Here is a 26,846-nt window from a genome sequence, read left to right on the forward strand (position 1 = left end):
ATATGTATGTATTCTAGCAGAAATAATTATTCCAAATTATTATCATATATGGTTGATATAATTGCATCTCACGCGTATGCAATATTACATTATACAAGCAGTACTTAAAACACTTTTAACATATACAATATTACATTATTATACATGTAATATTGTATATGTAACATACAATATTATCTACTCCGATGCCTGATCATGAAGGCATTTGATTGGCACAAGAAGAAGAGGTGTCTTTTTCAAGAGGGTAAGGCAATGTCCAGCCAACTCTTCCATGTTAAGATCTGCCTCCTTCATCCCACCAGGCAATTTCCAATCAAAGCAATACAGCAGATTTGCGAGTAAAAGCTCTGATGTAACTGTTCCCATGTACAGCCCTGGGCAGCCTCTTCTGCCACCTCCAAATGGCAAGAACTCAAAATGTTGCCCTTTAAAATCAACGCTGCTATCAATAAACCTTTCTGGGGAGAATTCTTCTGGGTTATTCCAGTACTTTGGATCCCGCGCAATGGCCCAAGCATTGATTTGGATAACTGTTTTAGGATAAATGTTGTAACCATTGATTTTGAATTGTGACATGGCTTCTCTGGCAATCAGCAGTGGTGCAGGAGGGTGCAATCTCAGAGTTTCTTTTATAACCATCTTGAGGTATTGAAGCTGATCGAGATCGCTTTCTGTTACTCTTCCTTTCTTTCCCACAATGATTCGAACTTCATCTTGTGCTTTCTTCATCAGTCTTGGTTTTCTACATAGCTCTGCCATTGCCCAGTTCACAGTAAGTGCGCTAGTGTCCACTCCGCCTAAAAACATGTTCTGTAAAGTAGGCATCAGTCAGAGCCAAGCGGAACAAAGCCTAACAATAAAATTGGCACCGGAAAATAAAAAAGTTTCAATCAATTTGTTACGAAATTAATTATAAGAAATGGTGAATATTTCGACTTCTCTATTTTTGGGTGATGATGAATGCTATCAAATTGTGTATAGATCTAAACTGAAATTTAATGCAGTTGATTTTTTGAGTCACTTTAGATATGATATCCAACAATTTTAGAATTAGAATCCCACCAATTGTAATTTCTTCTCTATCCCTAGACTATGACTTCTTTTCTTAAAAAAAATTGTGTATAGATCTACCTAGATCTCAACTTCAAAACTAATCAATACTAATAGTTTTAAAGATTTGTAACTAAATTATCGTTTTTAAATGAATGAATTAACTTGGATTTTAAAAGTCATTGACAAAAGATGTTCAATTTAATTTGGTTTAGATATTGTTTAAAATTACACATGTAATGTATCAAATGATATGTCTAAGTAACGTTGCATAGATCCCAAATGGTGTTATTTGACAATTACTTACCAAGAGAACTGCCTTGATATGATTTTTGGTGAGCCAAGCATGACCATCTTCAATTTGCTCCTTTTCTATTCCAAGCATCACGTCAATAATGTCATCCTGCGATTTTATCCTCCCAGGTTTAAGGTGATCATCAATTACCTGTTGAAAGAACGTATCCAACTCATGGAAAATTCTCTCAACTCTTTTATTATGACCATTTATCCTGTCCAAAATCCAACCAACGTTAGGAAGATATTCATCTGCAGAGAACACTCCGGCCACTGCCTCAGCATCGTGCACCAATTCGTAGAACTTACTACGATCAAAGTCACTTCCCCGGAAACACTTGCCAAAAGCTGTTCTAAATATTATGCTTCCGGTTAGAGAAAAAATATTCTCTGTAACGTTTACGGGACTTGCAGAGGATGACGATCTAGAGATCAAATCCATCAGGGAAGCAACTTCGTCTTCTCTGATAAACCGGAAAGACTTCACCCTTTTTACGCTAAAAAGCTCGAGAACACATATTTTCCTCATTTCTCTCCAATACTCACCATATGGTGAAAATGCCAGGTCTAAATAATTGTATGAAAGCCTCCCAGCACCAGCTATCCGAGGCCTGCTGCAACAAGCAAGATCATTAACTTTCAAGACTTCTCTTGCTGGCTCAGCTGATGAAACAATAACGACCGGTATGCGACCAAGCTGAAGGTGCAAGACTGGACCATATTTCCGAGAAAGTTGGCAGAGAGAGCTGGGTGGCAGTGCACCAAGTTGGTGCAAGTTGCCTAAAATTGGAAGCTTGGGGGGACTCGGTGGAAGCCGGTTGAGTTCTTTCTTAACTTGAGTCCTCTTTCTGAAGAGTAGCAACAGGGCAAGAAGGAGAAAAGGAAGCCAAAAAAGTGGAGTAAGAAAACCCATCACAGCTTTAGTTTTTGGCAAAGGCGTCTTGAGCTTCCTCGAACTCTCTTTTACTCCGTAAAAGGCTACTATGTATCTATTTATGAATCATCAACATCCGTCTGGAAGGTATCAATAATACAAGAATTAACCATTAGCACTACTCTTCTGACACTAGTTTTTTTCCGCACCGTCAATTATTGATCAATGTAATAATAAAGATAGGAATGGAGTGAGTATAGACACATAAATACATTTTTTAAAATTCTTAATCTATATCATATTGTATTTACTAACTCTTTTGAAAAATATATTATATGTATAAATTTTTTTGAATTTGTAATTTAAGAAGTTTGACTATATATCATGCATACCATTAAACTAAGATTCTATTTGTTTTGCAAAAAATAATTTTTGTATTTTTAAGTATTTATTTGGCAAAAAACTAATTGATCAACAAAAAATAATTTTGACTCCATTTGAATAGATAGTGAAATTGATTACAGTGAGATTAAAAACAGTAATAAAAATTAAAGTAACTACGATTAAAAAAAAGTTACTGTAGTTGTGATTGAAAAAAAATTTAATGATAAATTTATATTGAATATATCTCACTAAAGTTAGTATTTAGATTTAACTAGTAGTGTGATGAATTCAATCGCACCGTGCCAGAAATACAATTGAATCCAAACGGACACTTAGTGGTCAATGAAAAATGACAATTTTTTTGAAAATTGTCTCTCTTTTCAAAAAGGAAAATAATTTATTGAAAAGAGTTGGCTATAAATATAGTTATTTATCAATATGCATGAGTATAATTTTACGCAAGTTAGACCTTATAGATGATTTTTTAAACTCAAACTTAATTTGACCTTACTCAAAATATTATTTTATTAATAAATTAGATTTTTATTTAATTTTAAAAAATTAAAATATTAATATTAAAAGTCTTTTAATATTTTAATTTTAAATAATTCATAATTCTACTCAAGTAAGATTTTAAACATAATGTTTTAAACTCAAACTTAATTTGATTTGACTTCAAATATTATTATATTAACAAAAATATTTTATTTAATTTAAATTAAAAATTAGCTTTATTTAATCTTGTATATTATTAAATATAAATATTTTTAATATTTCAATAATAAATAGTATTTTATTATTTTAATAATAAATAATAACATACATAATATTTTATTATTTTGATAATTAATATTAAATAATATAATATTATTATTTTCTTAATATGAATTTTTTAATAATTTCTTATTATTTTAAGTTAAAAATATATAATTTTGTTATTTATTTATTAAGGTATTTATATTAATATTTTAATAATAAATATAAATAAATTTTTTTTATGATTTAATAATTGATACTTACAATATAAAATATAAATATTTTAATAGAATAAATATTTTAATAATAAATGTTACTATTTTAATATTAATAAAAATAATAATTTAAGAACAGTAATACTATTTTAAATATTTTAAAATATTAATATAAAAATAATAAATAGTTTTATTTTAAGTATTTTTATATTAATATAATATTTTAATATTACATATAATTAAAATATAATTATTCTTGAATATTAATCATTTTAATAATAAATAATTTCAATATACTTAAATAATAAATAATTTTTAATATTTTAATAATTATATTAATATCATTTAAAAAAAGAATCATATTTTTTAGAAAACAACCAAAAAATAAAAAATAATTTTCATTAATTCATCCAAAATAACGGAAATTTTTTATTTTTTTAAAAAATAAATATTTTTTAAAAAATATTTTTTAAAAATCAAAATTTACGAAACAAACGGAACCTAATACTCAATTGATCACAAATAATTTAGTAAATTATAAAGTTTAGAAGATAAATATATTTATCTAGATGGGAAAATTCCCAAAATTAATGCTGGAAGTTTCAAAATATCTGCTTTTCCTTCTTCTGGCACTCGTTATTATTGAAAAGATTAAGCAAAGGCTATTAATTTGTCAATCATGCATTTCGTATTCTTGGCAAAAGTATCAAATTTGCTAAGTCTAAGTTGGTATCCAAAACGATAACGGGCAATGGAGTTGTAAGGTCTGAATATTGTTTGATGAAAATTGGAGTCATTCAGCTTGGATTGTTTTCCTATAAAAGAAGGCATTTAATTTGCCTTGCCCATCCCGCAACTCTATTTATAGACAAGAAAATGACATAACTTTCATCTCATTCTCTCTCTCTCTCTTTTTTTTTTTTTTGGTTGAAATTTCTAATATATGAATATTTAAATTATGTGCGGGCCACCTTTTTTTTTTTTTTTCCTAAGAATGAGGATTAACTAAAAAAATTTTATGTTTATAGTTTTGGAATAAAATATAGAAAAAAGGAATTTCTAATGCAATATTTTAGGAGGCCCAATCAAACAAATGCAATTTTAACACGCTTTCAAATGGATTCTTTGTCGATGATTGCAGCATTTTGCGTTAGGTTAAAGTTCCTAATCAATTATCTAAACAAGCAAAAGTATAATGAAATAATTAGAGTAATTAATTATACGTGCAAGAGATAAGGATATTAGTTGTACAAAAATTTAATCTTACTTGACTTTAATATAAACCATTTTCAAGCGGTGCATAGTTTATTTGGCAATACAGAAACCGTCCAGCAAAGGCAGCATGTGGGTGTGGCAGATATAAATGGAAATGAGGTGAAGTTTTTTTTAACTAGGACGAAATTGAAGAATGCGGCAAGCAGCTTTCTCATTTGATTGGCATTACACAAATGTATGCAGAAAAAGGCAAAAATTAGGTGTCATTTAGTGCAGAAAAACGGAGAGAAAGAAAGAAGTAGCTGTGGAAATGAACAATCTGGGGAAAATAAAGAAAGACTGACGTTTGCTCTACGATTGCTAGCCTGTGACGTTATCCTTTCTCATTTTAAAATTCAATCCGGATGAAAGCTAGACTGTCATGGCTCAGAATTCCTAGAAAAATACAGCCCAAACTGAGTTTTCACTTTGTTTAATATTGCAGCTTACTTATTTAACACTTTACGCATGAGAAATCCATATTTTGAGAAAAGCAAGAGCAGTTTCCAATTTTTACTGATGACATGTTTTGCGTAGGAAAAAGATTTTCGTTTCATTTCCTCGAAAGTTAATTAAATGAAGGACTAGGGACGGTAAATTGACCTGAAACCGTCGGGTTCCGACCCGATCATTCAGAATCGGATTTTTATTTTTAAAAAATGAATTTCGGGTCAGGATCATTTTTATTTTTTTGCATGTCGAATTTGGATTAGAATCCGGTTTTACGTAAACTTGGCCCGAAATATTTATTAAAATATCATTTATATATATATATGTAATTTTTTTTAGGATTTCTCTTTTTTTTTCAGCCTCCTTGACTAACTCTCCCGATCTCCTTTTTTTCGGCCTCCTTGTCTAACTCTCCTGCATTTGGGATTTTGCTACTGATAAAGCTGGGAGAGAGTGCTGCTTTTGATTTTAACTGTCTTGGCACCTCCAACCTCTGTAGTATCCTTGTAGCATTTTCTATCTAGCTGCCTGCTGTTGTCTAGTGGGGATAGAAGTAGAACTGATTGATCTGACTTGGGTTTGGGTGTACAAGTGGGAGAATATTTCACGGGAATTTCACTGACAACCAGTCGCTCCCATTCTTCAGCAATAGAAGCTGTGGTTTTGTCTTCTCCAGCTGTCTGAATCCCTGTCCGGGTGAGCGGAGTTTAGCATTTTGCTTTGGCCGTTAATAAGAATATTTCTTCAGTCAGTCATATCTTTTGCAATCGCCCATGTTCTTTCTTTAATCTCGCCTTTCTTTTGTCCCATCTCGATCGATTCATAACATCTCCGGATCACAAAGAGATGCTGCTCTTTTATTATACAATTCACTGTAACCAGACATTTTGGACATGCTCCAGGGCCAGGCTGATTTTTTAATCTACTTGATGAATGGTTTGAAATTCGGATCGGGTCGGGTTGAATTGAAGTAAATAATATTCTTAACGGGTTGGAATTGGGTTTTACCATTAGAACTTTTGAGCGGGGACGAGTCGGCTATTAAATAAAAGTATTAAGATTTCGAGTCGGAGGCGGGGAAAGCAAAAATCCGACCTACCCCGTCGCAATGCCAACTCTATGAAGGATTGAGTTGAAAATGAAAAAAAATCCACAAAAGAAAAAGGGATGAAAATTGGAACGGGGTCTCTCCACAATTGTGAGGTCTATGCCTTCATGGTTTTTGTCAAGCATTATTACACAGGTTTGGTGCGACGGATTTAAGAAAGAGTTTTGAATTTTATCTCGATTATGTATTAAAATTAATCATAAAATATAAAAGTTCACACATTCTCTTTTTTATGAGAATTTTTTTCACTACACTACTAAATAAAGCTTAAGTTTGGACTAATAATGTAAATGATACATCAATTCTCATAAATTATTTGAATTTAATTTAAATAAAATTTAAATTTAATTTGATTATTATCGAATTGAGTTTGAACTCGAACAGTTTAACTTATTAAGTAAGTTGAGTTTGAGTATCTTAATATCCGATTCAAATAGTTTATGAACTTAATCAAATTTTTAGATTTAAATATATTTTTTATTATTTTAATTAAAAATTATTATTTTATTCTTATATATATATCAATTCAATTTTGAACTTAAGTAACTCCATTTTTATCTCAAGTTGAACTTAAATTTAAAATTTAAAATTTAATCAAACTCGATCCAAGTTTTGAATAGTAAATTTTGAGTCGAATTTAAATTTAAATTTTTTACTGTATTGATTCGATTTAATTTGATCATACACTATTTTAGACCCATCTATGAGCTCATATTTTATTAATTAATAACAAATTAAAAAAACTTTATATTGACATTTTAACACTTTTGACATATCAAAATGAAATTTGGATTTATAAATAGTATTTATTAATTTATTTAATACTAACATAATACATAATAATTTTGGGCCGAACTTGATTCGGGCTTAAAACTTTAAAGCCCTACTCTAATTCAAAATAGGCCGGACTGATGGGTGTAGATGCAAAGTCCAATCCTTGAATCGTTTTTCATTTTCCATTTTATTGTCTCAAAATTCTTATTAGGTGAAGGTTCACTTTCTTTTGCCTTTTTTTTCCTACTCTCATAGTGTTGCAAAATCTTTTGTTATATTGTTTTCATGGTTGATTTTTTTTGTCCAGCCGGCATGTGACTGGATTGGCCAGAGCGTGCTACCTCTAGCGAAAGCATTGAAGCTGTTACGAAGTTGCATGCTGTAATCAGAAATGCTTGTGATAATTATTATGAACCTGTATGCATGCTATCATCATTCTGATTCATTATTTTCTTCTGCCAGAATCTAGTGATGCCGCATGTAGACCACTCTGCAGAGGTTCTGATTGACCTTTTGCAAGCTCTTCTAAATTTGATCCTTGGAGTCGATTAACTGCTCGTTAAGCTCTCAGGCATCCCTTTTTCACCGAAGATCATTGCCAGGGATTCTCAGTTATTTCTTTTCTTTCTCTTTCAATACTCTGGTTCTGATATTGCTTGCTCAAGTTTTACATATTGATCCTGGCTTAGGCATGAGGGGTTAGTGGTTGGTGATGAATTCTGTTTTGACTCTTTTAATATGAAAGGCCGACCAGGATTCTGGGGTTTCTGTAGTTTATTTTATTTTATTTTTTGTAAATTAGCTATTGTTTTTTCTCCTCTGATTCCTTTATCCTGGAAATGTGATGTAGAAGTTTTTCTCAATGAATTAGAAGGTTTGCACTTACTAATCTATTGGCTTTGGTCCACGAATCAGAATTCAGAAGGCTGTCCTGTCTTAATTCTACAGAGATGGACAATGGAATTCAAAAAGAAATGTGGATGAGTAAGAAAAAGAGCTGGAGCTATGGTGATGATTTCTTCTTACACTTGCAAAATCAGTTTTGACAGATATCAAATGGTTTCTTCAAAGTGGTTTTATTTCAAGAAAGAGCAAAATTAATTTCTGATGTTATTATAATGAGTATTGAATCTCTAGTAAAATAGAACAAATAATTACAATGGATTCCTTATCAGTGTTTCGTATTGCATCTTTTAGCTCTCAAGACCCCATTTGGAGGGCTGGACACCATCAGGCTACAATGACCGTGCAACCAATACGAATATTTCAAGAAACCACCGAGATTGTATCGGGCTCGAAACTTCCCCTTGACTGTAAACATGACTCGGTTGTTCTCAATCTGCTTTTGTAGCAGCAGAGTTTCTTTCAATGAAAGCCTAACCTGACTGGTTACCATGTGAATATTTGCAATCATTGACAGACCTCTTGCCGCTGAGAAAGGTTCTATGTATTGGGTAGCAATCATACTATTCTCAAAGTAAAGATCAAGGTACATGTAACTGAAATCCACGCTCACCTTCATGTTTGGATTTGTGAAGTTCGCAAGCACACTAAGATCAGCATTGAGCAAGTAACGCATGTCCAGATAGGCTGCATTCAAGCTGACGCTATTGACATCAAAATGTGGACTGCGTGGTCGAAAGACGAGATAGACTATGAGAACGATTAAGCCTCCTATTATTATGACGAGCCAAAAAATTATACAGAAAGCTGCTGCAAACCATGTTAGAGGTTTGGTTGGACGGTCTCGTGGGAGAAAAAGATTAGTGCGTGGGCGTTGCTCATGGGGATGCTTGCCCTCGGGCTGTGGTGTTATTACCCCTGGACTAGGCTGGTGTTCGGTGACTTCACCCAGTGGTCTTATCAATTGAGCGCTAGGATGTTGGTCTTGAAGCTGTGGTGGCATCTTCACTTTCTTGCCTGACCGGCCTTGACGTTTCTGTGTTTTGGGGGTTAGACCTTGAATCGATGAGGGTGGCGTCGACATTTCAAGTGGCTGCCGCTGTTGACCTTGGCTATTTTGTGGTTGTGATTGAGGGCTTTGGTCTTCATGATGTACTGGGGGCACCCATACATGTAGTGGCGGGTAAAGTTGGCCTTCATGATGTGGTTCTGGAGGAGACGGACCAAGCGGCTGGGGACCTTCGTCCCCATAATGTCTTGGCTGAGGACGTTGGTCTTGAGGACGATGTGAAGGGATACGCTGGTCAGGACCACGTCGCGGCAACAAGGCAGCAGGTAGATAATGACGTTGATCTGGTGTTTTTTCTTCAGGATCGATAAAATGTGGGTTGGTTTCAACATGCTGATAAGCCATTCTGTATCGAAAATATGGCCAGAAATGAAGTAGAGCAAAGGGAAATAAGAGGAGTTGATGATGCTAGGTAATATGCGAAAGAGGATGACTTCAAGGGAACTAATGTAGGAGGATTCTTGTAAAGGCAAAGAATCAAACATAAACTGAGTACGGGAGGCAAGTAATCTTTCGTTATTCCTTTTCAAGGCATCTGCATATTTTCTTTTTGGTTTTTCAATATCAAAAGCAGTTGTAATTTAAAGCAAGCGATCGTCTACTTGTGAATTCCTACAATTCTACTTGAAGCTCAGCAAAGTGATATACAATGATATACAATGTCCAAGTTTAGATGGTAGAAATAGATTTTTAGCAAAATAATTTTTTGGCGAAAGGATAAAAAGGTCCTAAAACAAAAATTTAATAATCATTTAAGTCCTTTAACATGTTATTGAAATCAATCCAGTTTAAATCTTTTATTTCGAATAAGTTGAATCCATAAATATTTATTTTCACCCAATTAAACCCCTAAACATCTATTTTTACTTAATTAAGCCCTCAATTGGATAGAAACAATTAAACATTTTTCCTCTAATAAGGGTTTAATTGATAAAAATAGAGTTTTGAGGGTTTAATTGGTTGAAAAAAATGATAAAGTCTTAAATGATTATTGAATTTTAGTTCAGGGACTTTTATTATTATTTTTTTAAGCTTTTGCCTTTTTTTTTTTTTTTTTGCTTAGAGTAAAGTACTCTTGTCGTGACATGGTGTCATAATTTGCAGTTGATCCAAAAACTGGAAGATGCTCCATTGGTTGAAAACAACAAGGAAATGTTGCAAGTTAACAATTATAGATAGTTGATTTTAGTTACTAATATTTTATTCTTTTAAACTTTTCTAAAGTTGTTAAAATTGAGAATAAGTTAGAATATGTGTTAAGACTGTTTCAGTGAAAATTATTTTACAGAACATGTGATAAAATTATTTCAATGAAGGTTATTTTATGAAACAACTATTCAAGGAATAACTTCTTCATAAAACAACTATTCTTGAAACAACTTCCTCAAGGAACAAAAGCAACACTTTTACTGAAAACTCTTGAAACACAAGTTACTTCACTAAGAGTTATTCCACAAAAAACACTTCACCGAATGTTACTTCATTTAAAGAAGAAGTGAAAATAACCTAGGGATATGGCATGGTTTTTAGGTTAATTTCACTATTGGGATGTTCCAGAGAGTTTGGCTTGGTGGATCAGATATAAAGATAGTTATGAGGTTTTCTCTTAACCTTTTCTTGAAATATTAGTGCTTTTTTTTTTCTTTCAAAAGAGATAGTGAACTTCTATGTTTACTATACTTATTATTAAAAGCTAATTAAACTCCTATTAATCAATACATTAATACATTTTCTAATGGTCAATTATCTCATTATGCATCATTATTCTTATTCGATACTCTAGTTATGTAACTTATATTATTGAAGAACTATAAATAGGAGTTTCCAAAGTTCATTAAGGGGCTTTTTGAGACTTTGGCCAAACTTACTCAATTTTTTTTGTAATTCTCTCTTCCTAAATCTTTTTCTCAATCTCATTCTCTTATTTACTCAGCTTTACTTCACCACCTACCACCACCTGCCACTGCATTCAATATTTCAAGATCTGCTCCAATCTTCCTCTTTATCATTTCCTGGTACATCTTATTTTACTTGTTTGCAATGTTTCCTCACTTCAACAAAAAACCTGTTAATATTTTGGTGACTCCACTAAGGATGAGTGATTGCATTAAACAAAACAATTTCTAATTTTACTTTGCAGAAAAAAAATAGAGGATTCTATTGGAAACCAAAATGCTCAGACCCCTGCCTACATCCAAAAATTGATGAAAATGATTTAAAATTCCTAAAAGAAGATGCAAAAGTTAGAAGAGACTATCTCCCAACTCATATCTTCCAATGCCACAACCTCTTAAGCCTAAACTACTACTAATGGGAATAGAAATACTTCTATCTTTCTAGCGAATGGCACTGAAGAAAACATTACAAATAAGCCAAATCTTGGTGTTAATGAAAATCTTAGTGTAAACAACACCTTAGTTGTTGGTACGCCAACTATGATTTTTCCTCCAACCACAACTCAGGGTTTTATCATGAAAGAATAACTTCAGAAGTTGCTTGAGGAAAAGAACAAAAGATTGAACTTTTTTGAATTTGATTTTAAAATACCATATTTTGCTAGAATGGTTGTTAAACCATATCCCAAGGACTATACTAGTCCTAAGTTTAAGCAATTCAATGGTAAGACTGAAGATACTCATGAGCATGTAATAAAATTTATAAAAACTCTTGGAGTAACTGGATTGGATGATAATTTGAAGTTGAAGGATTCTCTAAGTCTTTTATAGAAAAAGCTTACACTTGGCTCTATTGAATCATGGAATCAGATGTGTAGAATGTTTAGAGAAAAGTTTTTCTTTACCTAAGAAAAAGTTACTTTGATTGACTTGGAAAAAGAACACCAAAAGTCACGGGAAGTTTTTATGGAATACATCCAATGCTTCAAAGAAAGAGTGTTGGACGTTCAAGATTCTCATGATAAGAAAAAACTGGTAAAAGTATGTATACAAGAAATGTTTGATGAGTACATAGTGTATTTGGAGAATTTATCTTTTTCAACCTTCGTTACTATAGTTGAAGTTGCAAGAAGAACCAATAATACAACTTTTAAGCAATGAGGAGCCAATCATTTCATTAGGAGGAATGCTTTTACAATGAATACAATTTAAGGAAGAGCAAGAAAAAAAAGAGGACCTTCTCATCCTAATATGTGTCCTAAAAGAGATAATCAAAAAATAAGACAAGATGATGATACTAACTCTCCACTATTTTCAGTTCTAATGGATAGAGTGAAAGCACTATTTCAAGAATGGATTAAAAATGAAAATGTGAATCTACCTTATGTTTCACAACCACCAATAGCAAAAGAAAAGTCTAACCTAAGGTATTATGATTATCATCGAACGGTTAGTCATTCACTTGCTGAATGTAAAAATCTTCATAGAATATTCCATCGAAAGATACAAACAATAAAAATGTTTATTAGAATCAATGAAATTCAAAATAATCCATTTCTAACTCATCATAATCCTCAAGGGCATGTGAATGCAACTATTCATGCTAACTATAATGATCCTTCTTTTTTTTAGCGAATATGATATATTAGTTATTCAATCGAAGTTATCAAGTCTCAAGCACTTTCAGATTTGTTAACATATTTTCAATCTTAGTAATAAGAAAAAGGTGTTGGAATAGTTCTGATCCCATCGAGTAAAAAACTAGATTCCTTAAAAGAAAGTATTGAGTTAAACTCCTCTTATTTGGGTAGAAGAGACATTTCATTGAAAGAAAAGGTAAAAAGAAAAGGATGCTCCTTGATTCGGGTTTAAAGTTAAACTCCTTAAAATCAGGTAGAGAACCTATCTCTTTATCTTAAACTGTGTTGAAAACTTTGTTTAATTATACTTGAAATTAATCTTTAAAATCAAATTGAGATATAAAGTTGATATGGCTGCTGTGTTGAATCCAATTTTATTGGCTGCAATTTAACACTTTCTGCTTTGAATCAAATTAATTTCTTTGGTACTAAGTTAAGAAAAATTATCTGGTTAATACATAATGGAGTTTGATCTATTTCTTTCTAGGTTTAGAATTCACCTTTCTAGTGTAAAATTGAGAATCACTCATTGGCCGCAGCTTTATCACTAATTTGTTTTACCACTATTCTATTTGTAGACACCATTTTGTTTGGAATAACCCGATCGTGATTGATTTTGGAGTTTGGGCACGAATTAGATCGATTTAAAAATTAGGACTAAATTCATTTACAATCTCGAAAATATTTCGTGTAGGTTTAAGATTGGTCCAATTTCATTATCAGGTTAATTGTTGAGGCCTAAATTTCATATTAAAGCTTGAATTTCATGTTAAAGCCAGAGTTTTGTATTAAAGCCCAAAATTTATCCAAATTCTGCCTCAAATCCCATATTCAATTTTGATTAATTTGGGACCAAATTAAAACAAATACAATAATTAATAATAATAATACAATTAAACAATTAAGAGATTAACTAAGGTTAAGAGTTTTAAAAAAATGTGTATTTAAGGGGCGGCTACCATGATAGTAGCCTACCCTTACTTTTCGCCACCCCTAGATCACAATTTCACTCTCCCTAAATTACCTCATCAATTTCAACTCTCAAAGTTTACCTATTTGATTTTACCTAAATTATCTATAACACCAATTGGTAAATGAACAATGCTCTAAAATGCAGTGAACCAGTGCTGCGAAAATAATCAAATATTACTAACTACTCTTTTAAGGGGAATTAATTCCAAAATAGAGGCATAGGAGAGAGGGGAGAAGATTTGGGATTTTCAATAAAATCCTAAATGAATTTATACTGAGAAGAGGACACCAATTTTGAAAAGGGGGGAACATTAGTGGCAAACCAAAAAAAAAACCCAAAAACCAAACACAGATACCCAGTATCCACTAAAAGCCAAATTCAACTAAAAAACCTACCATTGCCAGCACTAGTTTCAACCCCAGCTTCAACCTTAGCACTCGCCCAACTAGTACAGTCCGTAGCCTCCAGTACCTAGCCTTCATACCCTAACACCATAGCCACACCAACCCCTAGCTCACCTAGCCTTAGCCCTAATACCAACCCCCAAGCCTAAGTGCCACATTTGCTCCCTCACTAGCACCACACCTGTGCACACCTACACAAGCACCGATACCAGCCTCTAACTCTGACCTCTGCTAACCACCCTTGCCCATACCGATCCTTTCACAGACCCTTGACCTTTATGCACCCTCATCATTCCTCGTACTCAAACATCTCGTCCCTAGCCCTACATTATCCACCATGCCCTAATGCCACACCCACGCCCTCACCTAATACTTGCGTCACAACCACTCTCACCTAACGTCATAGCCACACTAAACACCCATACTCACCAACACTATCCTTTAAACCCTTCCAACACTGTCCCAAAAGCACCAACTGACATAAAAAAAACATTAACTGTATGAGAATCACAAAATCTACCCAAAAAAAAAAAACCAAAAAAAAAAATCAAAACAAGAATCATTGCCCTTGGAGCAAGGATCTAATGCCAAAAAGACTAAACAAAAAAAATAAACAAAAAAAGAGAACTCTTTTTTGGCTGAATACTTTGGAGGTCGATCTAGAAGGTTAAAGGGGTTTTTTGGTGAAAAAGGGTCAGAATGGGGTAAAAAGGGAAGAAAAAAAATTTTTTGGCATCAACAACGGTGGTTGACAACGACAGTAATGGCAGCCTGTGCGACAGCATGGTGCCAGACTTCAAGCTTGGTAAGAGGCTTTATTTGTCTCTGAAGTGTTTTTTTTTTTTTTTTAATGATCAAGGGTTAAAATGTTAACAAAAAAAAGTTATTTTTATAGCAAAAAAAAAAAACCAAAATGACGTCGTTTCTATACGTGACTCGTGACCCAACCTAGGGTCCAGGCCAACGAACCCGATGACCCGTTTCTCCCTAGCCTTGAACCAATCTACCTAAATCGGAGTTGAACCATCAAACAGCTACAAGCTGCCATGAACTGCCTAAACTGCGCTAAATCGACCCAAATCATCCGTGGGCCGTTGATCGATTAATTTTGTATAATTTTTTTTGTTTTTATCTTTTTAATTTTAAATTATTTAAGTTAGTTATTAATGCATATTCATATTTTAAATACATATAATAAATGCATATATTTTAAAAAATAGGAAAATTAATCTTTAAAAAATAATAAATTAAGAAAAATGTGTATGAAAAAAGTGTAAAAAAATAAACATAAAAAATGCAAACAAGTATAAAAATAATAATAAAATAATACAAATATCCGAAAATGAGATATTACGGAAGTCCGAGTAGTGATTCTTTAAAATCTTTAGGTGAGAATATTTTTTTTTTAAATACTACCAAAGTAATAGAGTATTTAGAAAAGTATTCAATATAAAGAATTTTCATTTATTTAATTCTCTTAAAATATATATATGTTTTAAAAAAAAATAAATGAATAAAAGAAATAAAAAAGGTGCTGAAAAGTAAAAATAACTCTTTTTTAGTAACAACATTAATATAGTGACACATAAATTTTACTTGCGATGATTAATCATTTTTGTTTTCAAAAAAAATTAATAAAATTAAAAATAATAATGATATAAGGGAAGAAACAAAATGAAAATCTTCGAGTATGAGATTCTAAGAAAGTCTAAGTAAAGATTCTTAAGAAACCCCTAGGTGAGAGAATTTTTCTAAAATGCCACTAAAGTATTAAAGTACCTAGAAAATTTTCAATAAAAAAATTTTCCTTGCTTCGGTTCCTTAAAAAAATAATTATAATAATAAATATACATAAAAATTTATTAATAATGATAATGAATCAATTAGACGAGTAAAACAAAATAAGTAATAAAGAAAATATAACATAAGCAAAAATAAATGAGGTGACTAAAAATTATTGCACGCATACCACATGTTGTCATCTGCATTTCATATAATAATCTCGCAAGTAACATTAATTTTCAACAATGAAATATTTGAAAATTTTGAGTAGTAATTCTCAAGAAATTCTTGAGTGAGAAAATTTTTTCAAACTATCGCCTAAGTTTTGAGGTATTTAGAACAATTTTCAACCAAAAAAAATTCTCATTTACTTTTCCTCATGAAAACACTTTTATACAATACAATAATGATTAAAATAAATCCATGCGTATCATATTCCACTTATACACACCAATTTTAAAAATAAACGAAATCTCTAAGGATGAGATCTTAAAAAAATTTAAGTAGTGATTCTTTAGGAATCCCTAATTGAGAAAATTTATTTAAAATGTCACCAATGTATTGGAACATTTAGTATAATTTTTAATAAAGATTTCTCTTCTATTTTAATAAATAGAATAAAAATGAATTTTTTTATCGAAATTAAATTATAGTTATCATATTTTATTACATACATTATAAATATTGATTTTTAAATATAAATATGAATCATCGATGATGGGATTTTTTAGAATTCCAAGTAGTAATTTTTAAAAAATCTTTAGGTGAGAAAGTTCTTTTTAATATTGCCAAAGTTTTAGAATATTTTTGAAAATTTTTCAATAAACAAGGTTCTTATTTATTTTTTCCAACCAAAATAAAAATATGTTTTTTTTCACAATAAAGGAAATTAAAAAAATTAATTTTAAGTACCAAAATTAATACATTTTGCCAAGATTAAAAGATAACACATAATTAATTAGTATCATTTTTACAAGCTTTATGGGGGTGCTAATCTTTTCCCATATGTAATCAATTCTCGAGCCGCGAATCCAAAAATTATTTTTTTAATAAATTTTAATTAATTAAAAAGATATGTTTTAATAGATGGTCAATTACACCTAGCCAAAAAAGATTGGTGATGATGCCATATGTTTTTTAAAATTTATCTAGTAGTACCTAAAATCGTTATGATAGCTTTGCGACTCAATTGGGGATGTCATTTTTTTAGAGAGTCAGGCTAAAAATTTAATCATGTATTATCCTTAATCTTGATTTAATGGTCTTAATTGGTATTTAATCTTAATTTTCTTAATCTTGATTTTTTTTCAAATAGTAAAAATATTAATAACGATAATAAAAACTTGCATCTCATTTTAACCATGTCATTTGTTTTACCCTTTGTATTTATTATTATTTTTATTAGGCACTTAGAATTAGGATTATGATACTATGTTTCCTTATTCACACATGACACATTCATATTATTTATGAGCTCTATACTCGGGCTTTAGCCATTTTAGGAGCCAGTAAAGTACGTATGTTCTCATAAGGTGATAACCTTCGCAATGGTAAATAAAATATTCCTACTCAAATTGAACCATTTTCGTTTGTAGCCCATAATGGATGAGGATTGAAGTGTGTTACTAATCTTTGTGGATGCCAATCAAGAACAATTTGAGAACCTTTTAAATTCGAATAAATCCAAGCTAATCATATAGTAAGCCATAGGGGCCAACCCTAGATAGAGCCATGTCTACCTTTTATAGATCATCCTCGAGAACTGAGGCAAGCAAGAGAACACTTGTGTTGTAATGCTTTTTCTAAAGGAAGTCATAAATGTGTGCATTCATATTTATTTTATTTGTTAAAAGAAATTTTGTATCTCATCCCTTTTTTTTTCTAAAAATAAAGAAGTGACCTCTCCTTTTTACCTTTTCTTTTCAAGCTTTTATTATTTCATTATTCTCAAAGGTTTTGCTTACTATTTATTATTATTATTTTTTAATTTTTTTCAAATATTCATATCGTATCTTCATATACTAACTTATTGTTTTTTCTTTTTGTGTTTCTTTCGCATAAATTACATTGGCATACTATAATAACATAGTGAGGTAATTGCTCCAAGACATATTTCACTGAAGTTTCTTTTCATAGATCCCACAATATTATAGATTTGTTCTTCATCCATGAGTGCTTCGTGTGAGTCATAAAATGAGTAGCATAAATGGTCTAGGAAAACCTAACAAAAGGAAAAAAATTGCTTACCTTTCGAGTATGTATCGAGATTGCCTAAAAAAGTACATTTGAGTTTTACACAGAATAATTTAAAGAATTTAACAGCTATATGGGGTTAGATAAGTGAAGCAAGAAAAGAAAAGTCTTATGGGAAATAAAGGCAGACCATATTTTTTGTCTCAATAGTGATTGAGGAACAACTGATTAAAGTTGCTATTCAGTTTTGGGATCCATCATATAGATGTTTCACATTTAATGAAAAGGATTTAATACCGACCATCGAAGAGTATTTGGTTCTAGTGGGTTTGAAAATTTAATATCCTAATAAAATATATGTTAAAAAATCAAAGTCAAGGTACTGTGATTGCTAAACCAATGGGAATGAATGTAGAGGCATGGGTGCTTTAATAATGAACAAAGGCAAAAATGCTAGCTTACTTTGGCATTTCTTCCAAGATTTCATTTTGAGACATTTAAAAGATGTTCAAGGCATGACAATACTCCCCTTAACAATTTACAATGTGGTGATCATTCTAAAAACTTTAGGGTACATTGAACTGGCAGTGATTGATCTATTTGAACAAGTTAAAAATTAGAAGATTAATCCTATTCCCATAATCTTAGCTGAGACTATCAAGTCATTGAATTTTTATCGATATAATAGAAGATGCTTTACAGGGTGTGTGCAACTATTATTCGTTTGGATAAAAATCCATTTTCGATCCCAAAAAAGTACTTTTTCCAAGTCTTATCTTTGAAATAAAGCTTTGGTCAAAGAATTTTATCAGAGTCAATGACTAGCACTAAAATCCAAAGAAGAATGGGTAGCATTCTTTTAAAAACTTATTGGTAATCAGGTCAAATAGATGGTACCATAGATGTCTCATGTGCCCATGTTATATCAAGAAGGAGATAAACCATGAGTACTAATCTTGGGACTATAGGGAATGGTACGTTATGCCCCATTAATGGTGTTAAGGTAATTTAGTGTAAAATAGTTTGTCCTTGTAACACATGGACTTACCTAAGTTGAATTTGCTTATAGAGAAATAGGCTCGTGAAGAATAACAAAACAGTCACTTCAAGTATAGAAAAAGACGCAGAGGCTAAGATTAGGACCTCTCATCGACAAAGTCACTCCTGATTACTCGATTTGCAAGGAAAAATATTCTAGAGATATTGTTCTCCCTCTAGATGATTTATCGTTTCAATAAGTTAACCTTTAGGTAAAAGAATCATTGTCAAAAGTCGAGCTCATCAGGTAAGAGCTTGAAGCAAAAAAAAAAAAAGGAAAATGAAGAAAGATAATTTAAAATTATGAAAAAAAAATGAGACAATTAAGGTATGAAGTGGAAGCCAGATAAAGCAAACTCAAAAAGGTAATACAAGATTGAGACGTGGCTAAAACTTATCTAAAGGATTTGTATCAAGAAAATAAAAAGACACAAGTCCAACTAAAGAAGGAAAAGAGTACTAGACTTGGTGGTAAGTAGCATAAGGAAATGATTGGACTTCAAAAAGATATGCAACTTTGGAAAGACAAGGCTAAAGAGAGTGAGGATTAGGTTGTTAAGATTTCTCAGGAATAGCAAAATTGGAAGGATTTGTACTCGACAACTTCAGCAAGGTTAATAGAATGCCAAATGGAAAATACGAAAATAGAAAGCACTATGAAATGCAAAAGGAAAATGATTCACTTTGCAAGGTAATTTAAGAAATAGAATAGTAATTACGAGATCACAAAGACCATATTTCCACGATTATAAAAGAATGGCAACATAAGAAAGAATACTAGAGATATACTTGTTACCTTGAAGTGGACACCCGTATGCAATGGAAAGTGAAGAGTTTGGAAAAGCAACAATACATAGAGCATCTAGTTAGTCAAATTTGCAAAGCAGTGAGAAAAGCAAGGGAATGGTCGAAAGGGTAGAAACTTTGATATAAAAATCAACCCAACTGTGGGTTATGGGCAACATTTGTTGGATTTTTTGGTTGAAGCTAAAAATCATTACGAGTAAGTTAAATGTTTCTACAGTTAAAATTCTAGAATGATAGGCTTTATATAATTAAAAGTTGTTTGGAATCAATGAAAAATTCTAGTGTTTGAAATGTGTCATAAAGTAAATACCTCTTAATGCATTCATCTATACATTGGGCATGTTCTTTCTTTCTCAATACTTATCTCATTAAAATGGTGTTTTAAAAAAAAAGGTTAAAATGAGAAATTTTCTTTCACAAAAATAATATGGCTTCCTAATTTTCCAAATTATGGTAATAAAGATTTAATGATAGCTTAACTATCAGAAGTTTGAAACCAATATGCTTGTCACTCGTACAATACATGTTAACAGATTAGAACTATGAAAAATGAACAAGCAACCAGGATAGAAAAAATGGAAAAAGCTTAATAAGATATACGAGAACGATGGTTGAAATACATGAAGAGATGATAAGGCAAATGATAGAGTTAAGGGAGTTAATGAGGGGCATAGCCAAAGGAAAAGGCATTACTGAAACCTCTGTTACAAGAGAAAAAATTTTACCCCAAAAAAATAACAATGTTAGAAGGGAGCCGCTTTATCCACTCAGGTTTATGCCACTTTATGCTCAAGTTTCTCAAGTAATATATCCAGCACCTTCTGGTGGACAACATTACCCTTTCATAAATACAAATCCACCAACAACCAATAACAAAATCATGAGCAATTTAGGCAAAATACAAGGTGTAGTCCTATTGATCCAATATTCATTTCGAACTTAGATGAACCTAAGAAGCAAAAGAAATTAAAGGGCATATTGGAGTTAGGAGAGAAAGATGAGATTTAAAACTATTAGAAGAAAAACTAAAAGTTATGAAAGAAAGGATACCTTTGGAAGTATCGATGTAAACAAACTCAATTTAGTCCCTATTTTAGTAATTTCGTTGAAGTTTAAAACTCTTGATTTTGAAAAAATGATGGAACTAAGTGCCCATCAAGTTATCTCACAATTTTCTATCATAAGATGGTAGGCCACATAGACAATGATAAGCTATTGATTCACTATTTCCAAAACAGTCTCATTGGTCTACCAGATGATATGTCTAATTAGATAAAAGTTGTATACATTCTTGCAAGGATCTTGCTAGATCTTTTCTAAGCCATTACAAGCACATATTGGACATGGCTCCTGATAGGTTGTCATTGTAAAACATGAAAAAAAAAAAGACAATGAAACTTTTAAGGAATATGCCCATATATGGAGGGATCTTATCATCCAAGTTTAGCTACCTTTAATGGAAAAGGAAACAACAGTGCTTTTCATCAGTACTTTTAAGGCACCATATTATGACAAGCTTATTGGCAATACAATAAAAAATTTTACTGATATGGTGATTTATGATGAAATGATAAAACCTGTCATCAAGAATGGCAAGATCGAGATAAAAGATACCTCTAGCTTCAAAAAAGCAATACCACCTAAAAAGAAAGATGGGAAGGCACATGTTGTGGCATATGAGAATCAACCACCTAGAAATTTTATCCATATCACCCCTATCCAACCTACCTACCTTATTACCCTATCACAAATAACATTTTCTAAGGTTCATACCCATATCAACTGGTACCATAACCGAGGTTCCCATAGAGTTTTCATCCTTGCATACTTACTCATACCTTTGCACCGTAGCCTAACCTTTTACCCAACCAAACAGTTCAATAAGCAATCCTAAAGGGCCATGAGCGATTCAAGAGAAAACTCTTATTGACCCCATTCTCATGTTTTACACTAATTTGCTCCCTCAGTTAGTAGCAAACCATCTCGTCCCACCTTTTCTTATAGAACCCTTGAAACTTATAGACCTTAGATGGTATGATTCAAATGCCAAATATGATTATTATAATAGGATTATGAGCCATTCCATAGAAAACTACATAGCTTTAAGTACAAAGTGTAAAATTTGATTAAAAAAAGATATGTAAATTTTGATTCCAACAGTAAGCTAAATATCAATGAAAATCTTTTGTCAAACTATGCGAGGCAGACAATTAATGCAATAGATGGTGATATGTTAAGGCATGTTAAGAGAAACATAGACAAAGTTAAAATTGTGATGGGTAAAATGTTTAAAAACTTGATCAAAACTGACTTGCTTCATTCAATTCTCTCAAACCAAGAGATCTATCATGAAGATTATGACCTAACTCAAACTTGTATTTATCTTATGAATATAATAGGACACTCTATCTAAAATTGTGATATGTTTCGCCAAGTGCTATAAGCAATGATAGATTCATCCTTTGTAGAGTTCTATGAAAAAGATGACTAAAACTCAGTAAATGCAAGAGAAAGAGGATCTTCAGGGAATGTGTCTTTTAAATTTATGCTTAAGCTAGTGACTATTTTCTGTAATGAAAAAAAAAAGTTTGGTAAAAGAACAACCTATTTCTTTTCCCAAATGAATGTAACAAAAAGAGGACTTTTAGGGAACATGTTTTCTAAGTTTATGTCGAATGTGGTGACTATTTTCTATAATGAAAAGCCAAGCCTGGTAAAAAAGTAGCCTATTTATTCTCTTATGAGACCTATAACAATTGAAGTTTCTAACCCATTCCTTTTACCAAAGTGACAAAGTCGTGCCATAAAAATATGATTGCAATATCATGGTACAAAGATCAAATGACTGTCAGGCTACAAACAACCTAAATGCCACTAGCATTGCAAATATAACTGGATTGGGCAGAATGACACAAAGAGGAAGGTGTTATACTCTGAAATTATTAGAAAAAGCTAAAAAAAAAGGCTAAAAAAAGAGAAAAAGTATTGGAAGCAAGATAAAAGACTTATCCTTTGGTGGCTCAAAATGCATAGTATAAAGAACCTGTCACTGAGAATGAAGCCGTTGAGTTTTTTAAGTTAATAAAACACAGTAAATACAATATGGTGGAGCAATTGAATAAGATGCTCACTCGAATTTCCCTAGTATCACTATTTTTAAACTCTAAACGTATTGGAATGCCTTACTTAGAGTGTTCAATCAAGCGTATGTGGACCATAACATATCTATCAAGAATGTCGATCTTATTATTGGACATATTATGGCTTCAAATTTTGTAACTTTCAATGATGATGAGATTCCACTTGAAGATAGAGGTAGTATAAAGGCTCTTCACATCACTACCATATACATATGTCACATTTTAACCAAGGTTTTTATTGATAATAGCTTTTCAATCAATATCATGCCCATGGTCACACTGACAAAGTTACCCATTGATGCATCATATATAAAGACAAGTAATACGATAATAGGGGCTTTCGATGGATCTGAAAGGGAAGTGTTAGGAGATATTGAAATATCAATGTAAATAGGGTTATGTACTTTCTCTATGAAATTTTAAGTCATAGATATTTCAACATCTTATAGTTATCTATTATGGCGACCATGGATTCATATGGCAGGTATCATTAAAGATTAAAGTAAATTTCATAGTTAAAGATTAACAAATTTGTGTTTTTAAAGAAAAATTTTGTTGGTAACCAAACCTATGAGCACTCTATATGTTAAACCTGCAAATAAGGCATTAGAGTGCTCTTTTAGATCCTTTGAATTTATCAATACAACTTATAAAGGAAAAGGATCAAAAGTGCCCACTCCACACCTATCGAGTACAACAAAAATGATCATAAAACAAACAGTAGGTAAAGAATGGCACGCTGGATATGGCCTCGAAAAAATTTTGCAAGAAATCAAGGAGCCGCCAAAGGTGTTTGAAAATAAAGAAAAACTTAGATTAGGATTCAAGGTCACTGTTGCAAAAAAAAAGAGTCATGCCAGAAAAAAAAAGATAAGAGATTGGCCCATTTAAAAGGATATGAGTAGGAGTATGAGAAAATGATTATCCCTTACCTCTACAATACATTTCGCTCAGGCAAATGTATTCATCTTGATTCACCAAGAAATCGATGCTAAACGTAAAAGACGCCTTTTTCAAACTCCATATCCACATGGTGGGTGATGAAGTGACAATAGCTCAAAAAGAGAAGCCCCTGATTTATGAATGTCCCCTAGGCAAAGAGTTAAACATTGAAAGACAATGAAGTTACTAGTTATCTTTAAATCTTTCAAAAAGTAATGTAGTGAGTTAATTTTCCCACTACTTATGCCTAAAAACATTTGGAGGTTTTTTGTGTATGGGCTTATCTTTCCTTTATCATTTTAATAAAATGACTAGTATTTTGCATTTTCATTTCCTCTCTCATTTCATTCATTCAAACTTACAATTTTTTTTCTTTTCTTACACACTTATATCCTTTCAATTTCACCTATTTCATATTTTCAAATAATGAATATGAGGATAATCATGATGATAATCCAGGATTTGACTTTGAAAAACCTATTCATGCTAATGAACTTGATAATTAAAAAGATTTGAATAAGTATAATGTGTCCCTTAATTTAATAAAACTAATGAAACAAGATAAGAAACAAATTAAACCTCATGAAGAAGCTACAAATGTAGTCAATTTCGACGATAAGGAAAATAAAAAAGAGGTCAAGGTGGGTGCATCCTTTTCACCTATAGAAAGGAGAAAACTAGAAGAATTGCTTCATGAGTTCATTTATGTGTTTGCATAGTCATACCAGGATATGCCAGGATTCAGTTTAGATATTGTGGAATACCGATTGCCATTAAAACTAGAATGTAAGCCTGTACAGTAAAAGTTAATACGCATAAAATTGAACATGCTATTAAAAATTAAAAAAAAATGAAAAAATAATTTGATGTAAGCTTTTTGGAAGTTGTCAGATACTCGAAATGTTTAGCTAACATAGTCTCGATTTCCAAGAAATATGGAAAATTTTGAATGTGTGTGAACTATAGAAATTTGAATCAGGTTAGCTCAAAAGATAATTTTTCTTTACCCTATATTGACATTCTCGTGGATAACATCGTTAGGCACTCCACATTATCATTCATAGATGGTTTTTCAGGGTATAACTAGATTAGAATGGTCTTTACTGATATGGAAAAAATTACATTTGTTACCATGTAGGGCACGTTTTGCTATAAAGTTATACCTTTTGGATTAAAAAATGCAAGAGCTACTCATTAAAGAGTGATGGAAACCATTTTCCGTGACATTATACATAAAGAAATAAAAGTGTATATAGATGACATGATTGTAAAATCTCGTAAGGGAAAAGATCATGTTACCAATCTCAGAAAGCTATTAACAGATTACGAAAGTACCAACTCAAGCTAAATCTGGCAAAATGGATGATTGGTGCTAAGTTAATAAAGCTGTTCAAGTTTGTAGTTAGTGAGAAAGGCATTGAAGTTGACCCAGATAAGATACTTGCCATTAAAACTTATCTCCTTCATGCACACAAAGGGACGTAAAGGGTTTTCTAAGGAGGTTGAATTATATCTCCCACTTTATTTCTCAACTCACTTCAAGTGTGACCTACTTTTCAAGTTGCTTCGAAAACATGATCACAGCAAATGGGACGAGGGGTGTCAATATACCTTTGAAAAGATTAAGAAATACCTATCAAATTTACTGGTGTTGGTACCGCCCATCGTGGGGAAACTATTAATTTTGTACTTATAATGTACAATCATTCTATGGGATGTGCGTTGGGATAACATGACCAAATAGGCAAGAAAGAGTAGGCCATTTATTATTTAAGTAAGAAGTTCACCGAATACGAGTCTAATTATTTCCATTTGAAAAAAAATGTGTTGTATATTAGTGTGGATAGCCCATAGGCTTAGGTAGTACATGTTATATCACACTACTTAGCTAATAGCAAAACTAGATCATTTTAAGTATATCTTTGAGCAACCATCATTGTCGTGGAGGTTAGCAAGATGGTAAGTCATGTTTTTTGAATATGGTATTGTATATGTTGCATAAAAAGCAATTAAAAGAAGTGTGATAGTTGAATTTCTGATAGAGCATGAAAATGATGAATATGAGCCTATAAAGTTTGACTTTTTTAATGAAGATTTAATGACCATTTCCCAAATTAAAGAAGATGAACCAATAAAAAAATCCTGAAAAATGTTCTTTGATAAAGTTTCGAATATTTCAAGGCATGGGATTAAAGCAGTCCTGATATCCCATAATGGAAATTACTATCCAAGCACTATAAAATTTGATTGTAAGTGTACCAATAATGTGGCAAAATATGAAGCATGCGTAGTGGGCCAACAAATGGCAATTAAAAAGAAGATTAGATTGTTAGAGGCATATAAGGACTCGACCTTGGTAATCTATCAGTTATGAGGTGAATGAAAAACAAGAGATACGAAGTTGGTATGATACCAAAGGTATGTGATAGATTTGATCAAGCAATTTGAGAGGTCTAATTTTGGCATATACCTCAAGGAGATAATCAGATGGCGAATACTCTAGCCACATTGGCTGTAATGTTCAAAATGAGTGATAAAATAGATATCCAAACTATCTAGTTGAATGTACGCAGATCATTGACATATCGCTTAGGTCTTGAAGAGAAAGTTGATGGTTTGCCTTGGTACTCTGTCATGCCCCAAAAATAAGATGCAACATGACCATATTACCTTGAAGTAAAATCTCAAAGTAATATGAAATCTTCCTTCTTATTCATTCTAAACTTTTTCAATAAACTGATGATAAATTTTTATATATCCAAATATAAACTAATAAAAATACAAAATAATTTCATAAGATCTCACTAGTCAACAATGTCTCCAATGTTTAAGTAATCCTTTTAATATGATCTTCTAGCTTCTCACATAACTAAGCAAACTTATCACTTACTCATCTATAGA

At 31.6% G+C, this 26,846-nt stretch overlaps 2 protein-coding genes and 1 long non-coding RNA gene across 3 annotated transcripts; 1 reads left to right on the top strand and 2 right to left on the bottom strand.

Annotated features, from left to right (window-relative positions):
* Positions 1-11: 11 nt before the first annotated feature.
* Positions 12-2,309, bottom strand: LOC111282057 (cytochrome P450 71B37-like). Its single transcript, XM_022869970.2, has 2 exons — positions 1,358-2,309; positions 12-810 (listed from the first exon to the last, which is right to left on the bottom strand). The coding sequence occupies exons 1-2, from the start codon at positions 2,255-2,257 to the stop codon at positions 178-180; spliced, it is 1,533 nt and encodes a 510-aa protein (XP_022725705.2). The 5' UTR covers positions 2,258-2,309; the 3' UTR covers positions 12-177.
* A 3,325-nt stretch (positions 2,310-5,634) lies between these two features.
* Positions 5,635-7,761, top strand: LOC149518714 (uncharacterized). Its single transcript, XR_016342131.1, has 3 exons — positions 5,635-5,973; positions 7,467-7,540; positions 7,622-7,761. It is a non-coding gene; the product is annotated as an uncharacterized LOC149518714 (long non-coding RNA).
* A 461-nt stretch (positions 7,762-8,222) lies between these two features.
* LOC111281523 (uncharacterized) lies at positions 8,223-9,803 on the bottom strand. Its single transcript, XM_022869260.2, has one exon. The coding sequence runs from the start codon at positions 9,474-9,476 to the stop codon at positions 8,331-8,333; it is 1,146 nt and encodes a 381-aa protein (XP_022724995.2). The 5' UTR covers positions 9,477-9,803; the 3' UTR covers positions 8,223-8,330.
* Positions 9,804-26,846: the final 17,043 nt, after the last annotated feature.

This window comes from Durio zibethinus, chromosome 5 (assembly GCF_047325235.1).
Source record: "Durio zibethinus cultivar Kanyao isolate XHJ-2024 chromosome 5, ASM4732523v1, whole genome shotgun sequence".
Classification (NCBI taxonomy): Eukaryota; Viridiplantae; Streptophyta; class Magnoliopsida; order Malvales; family Malvaceae; genus Durio; species Durio zibethinus.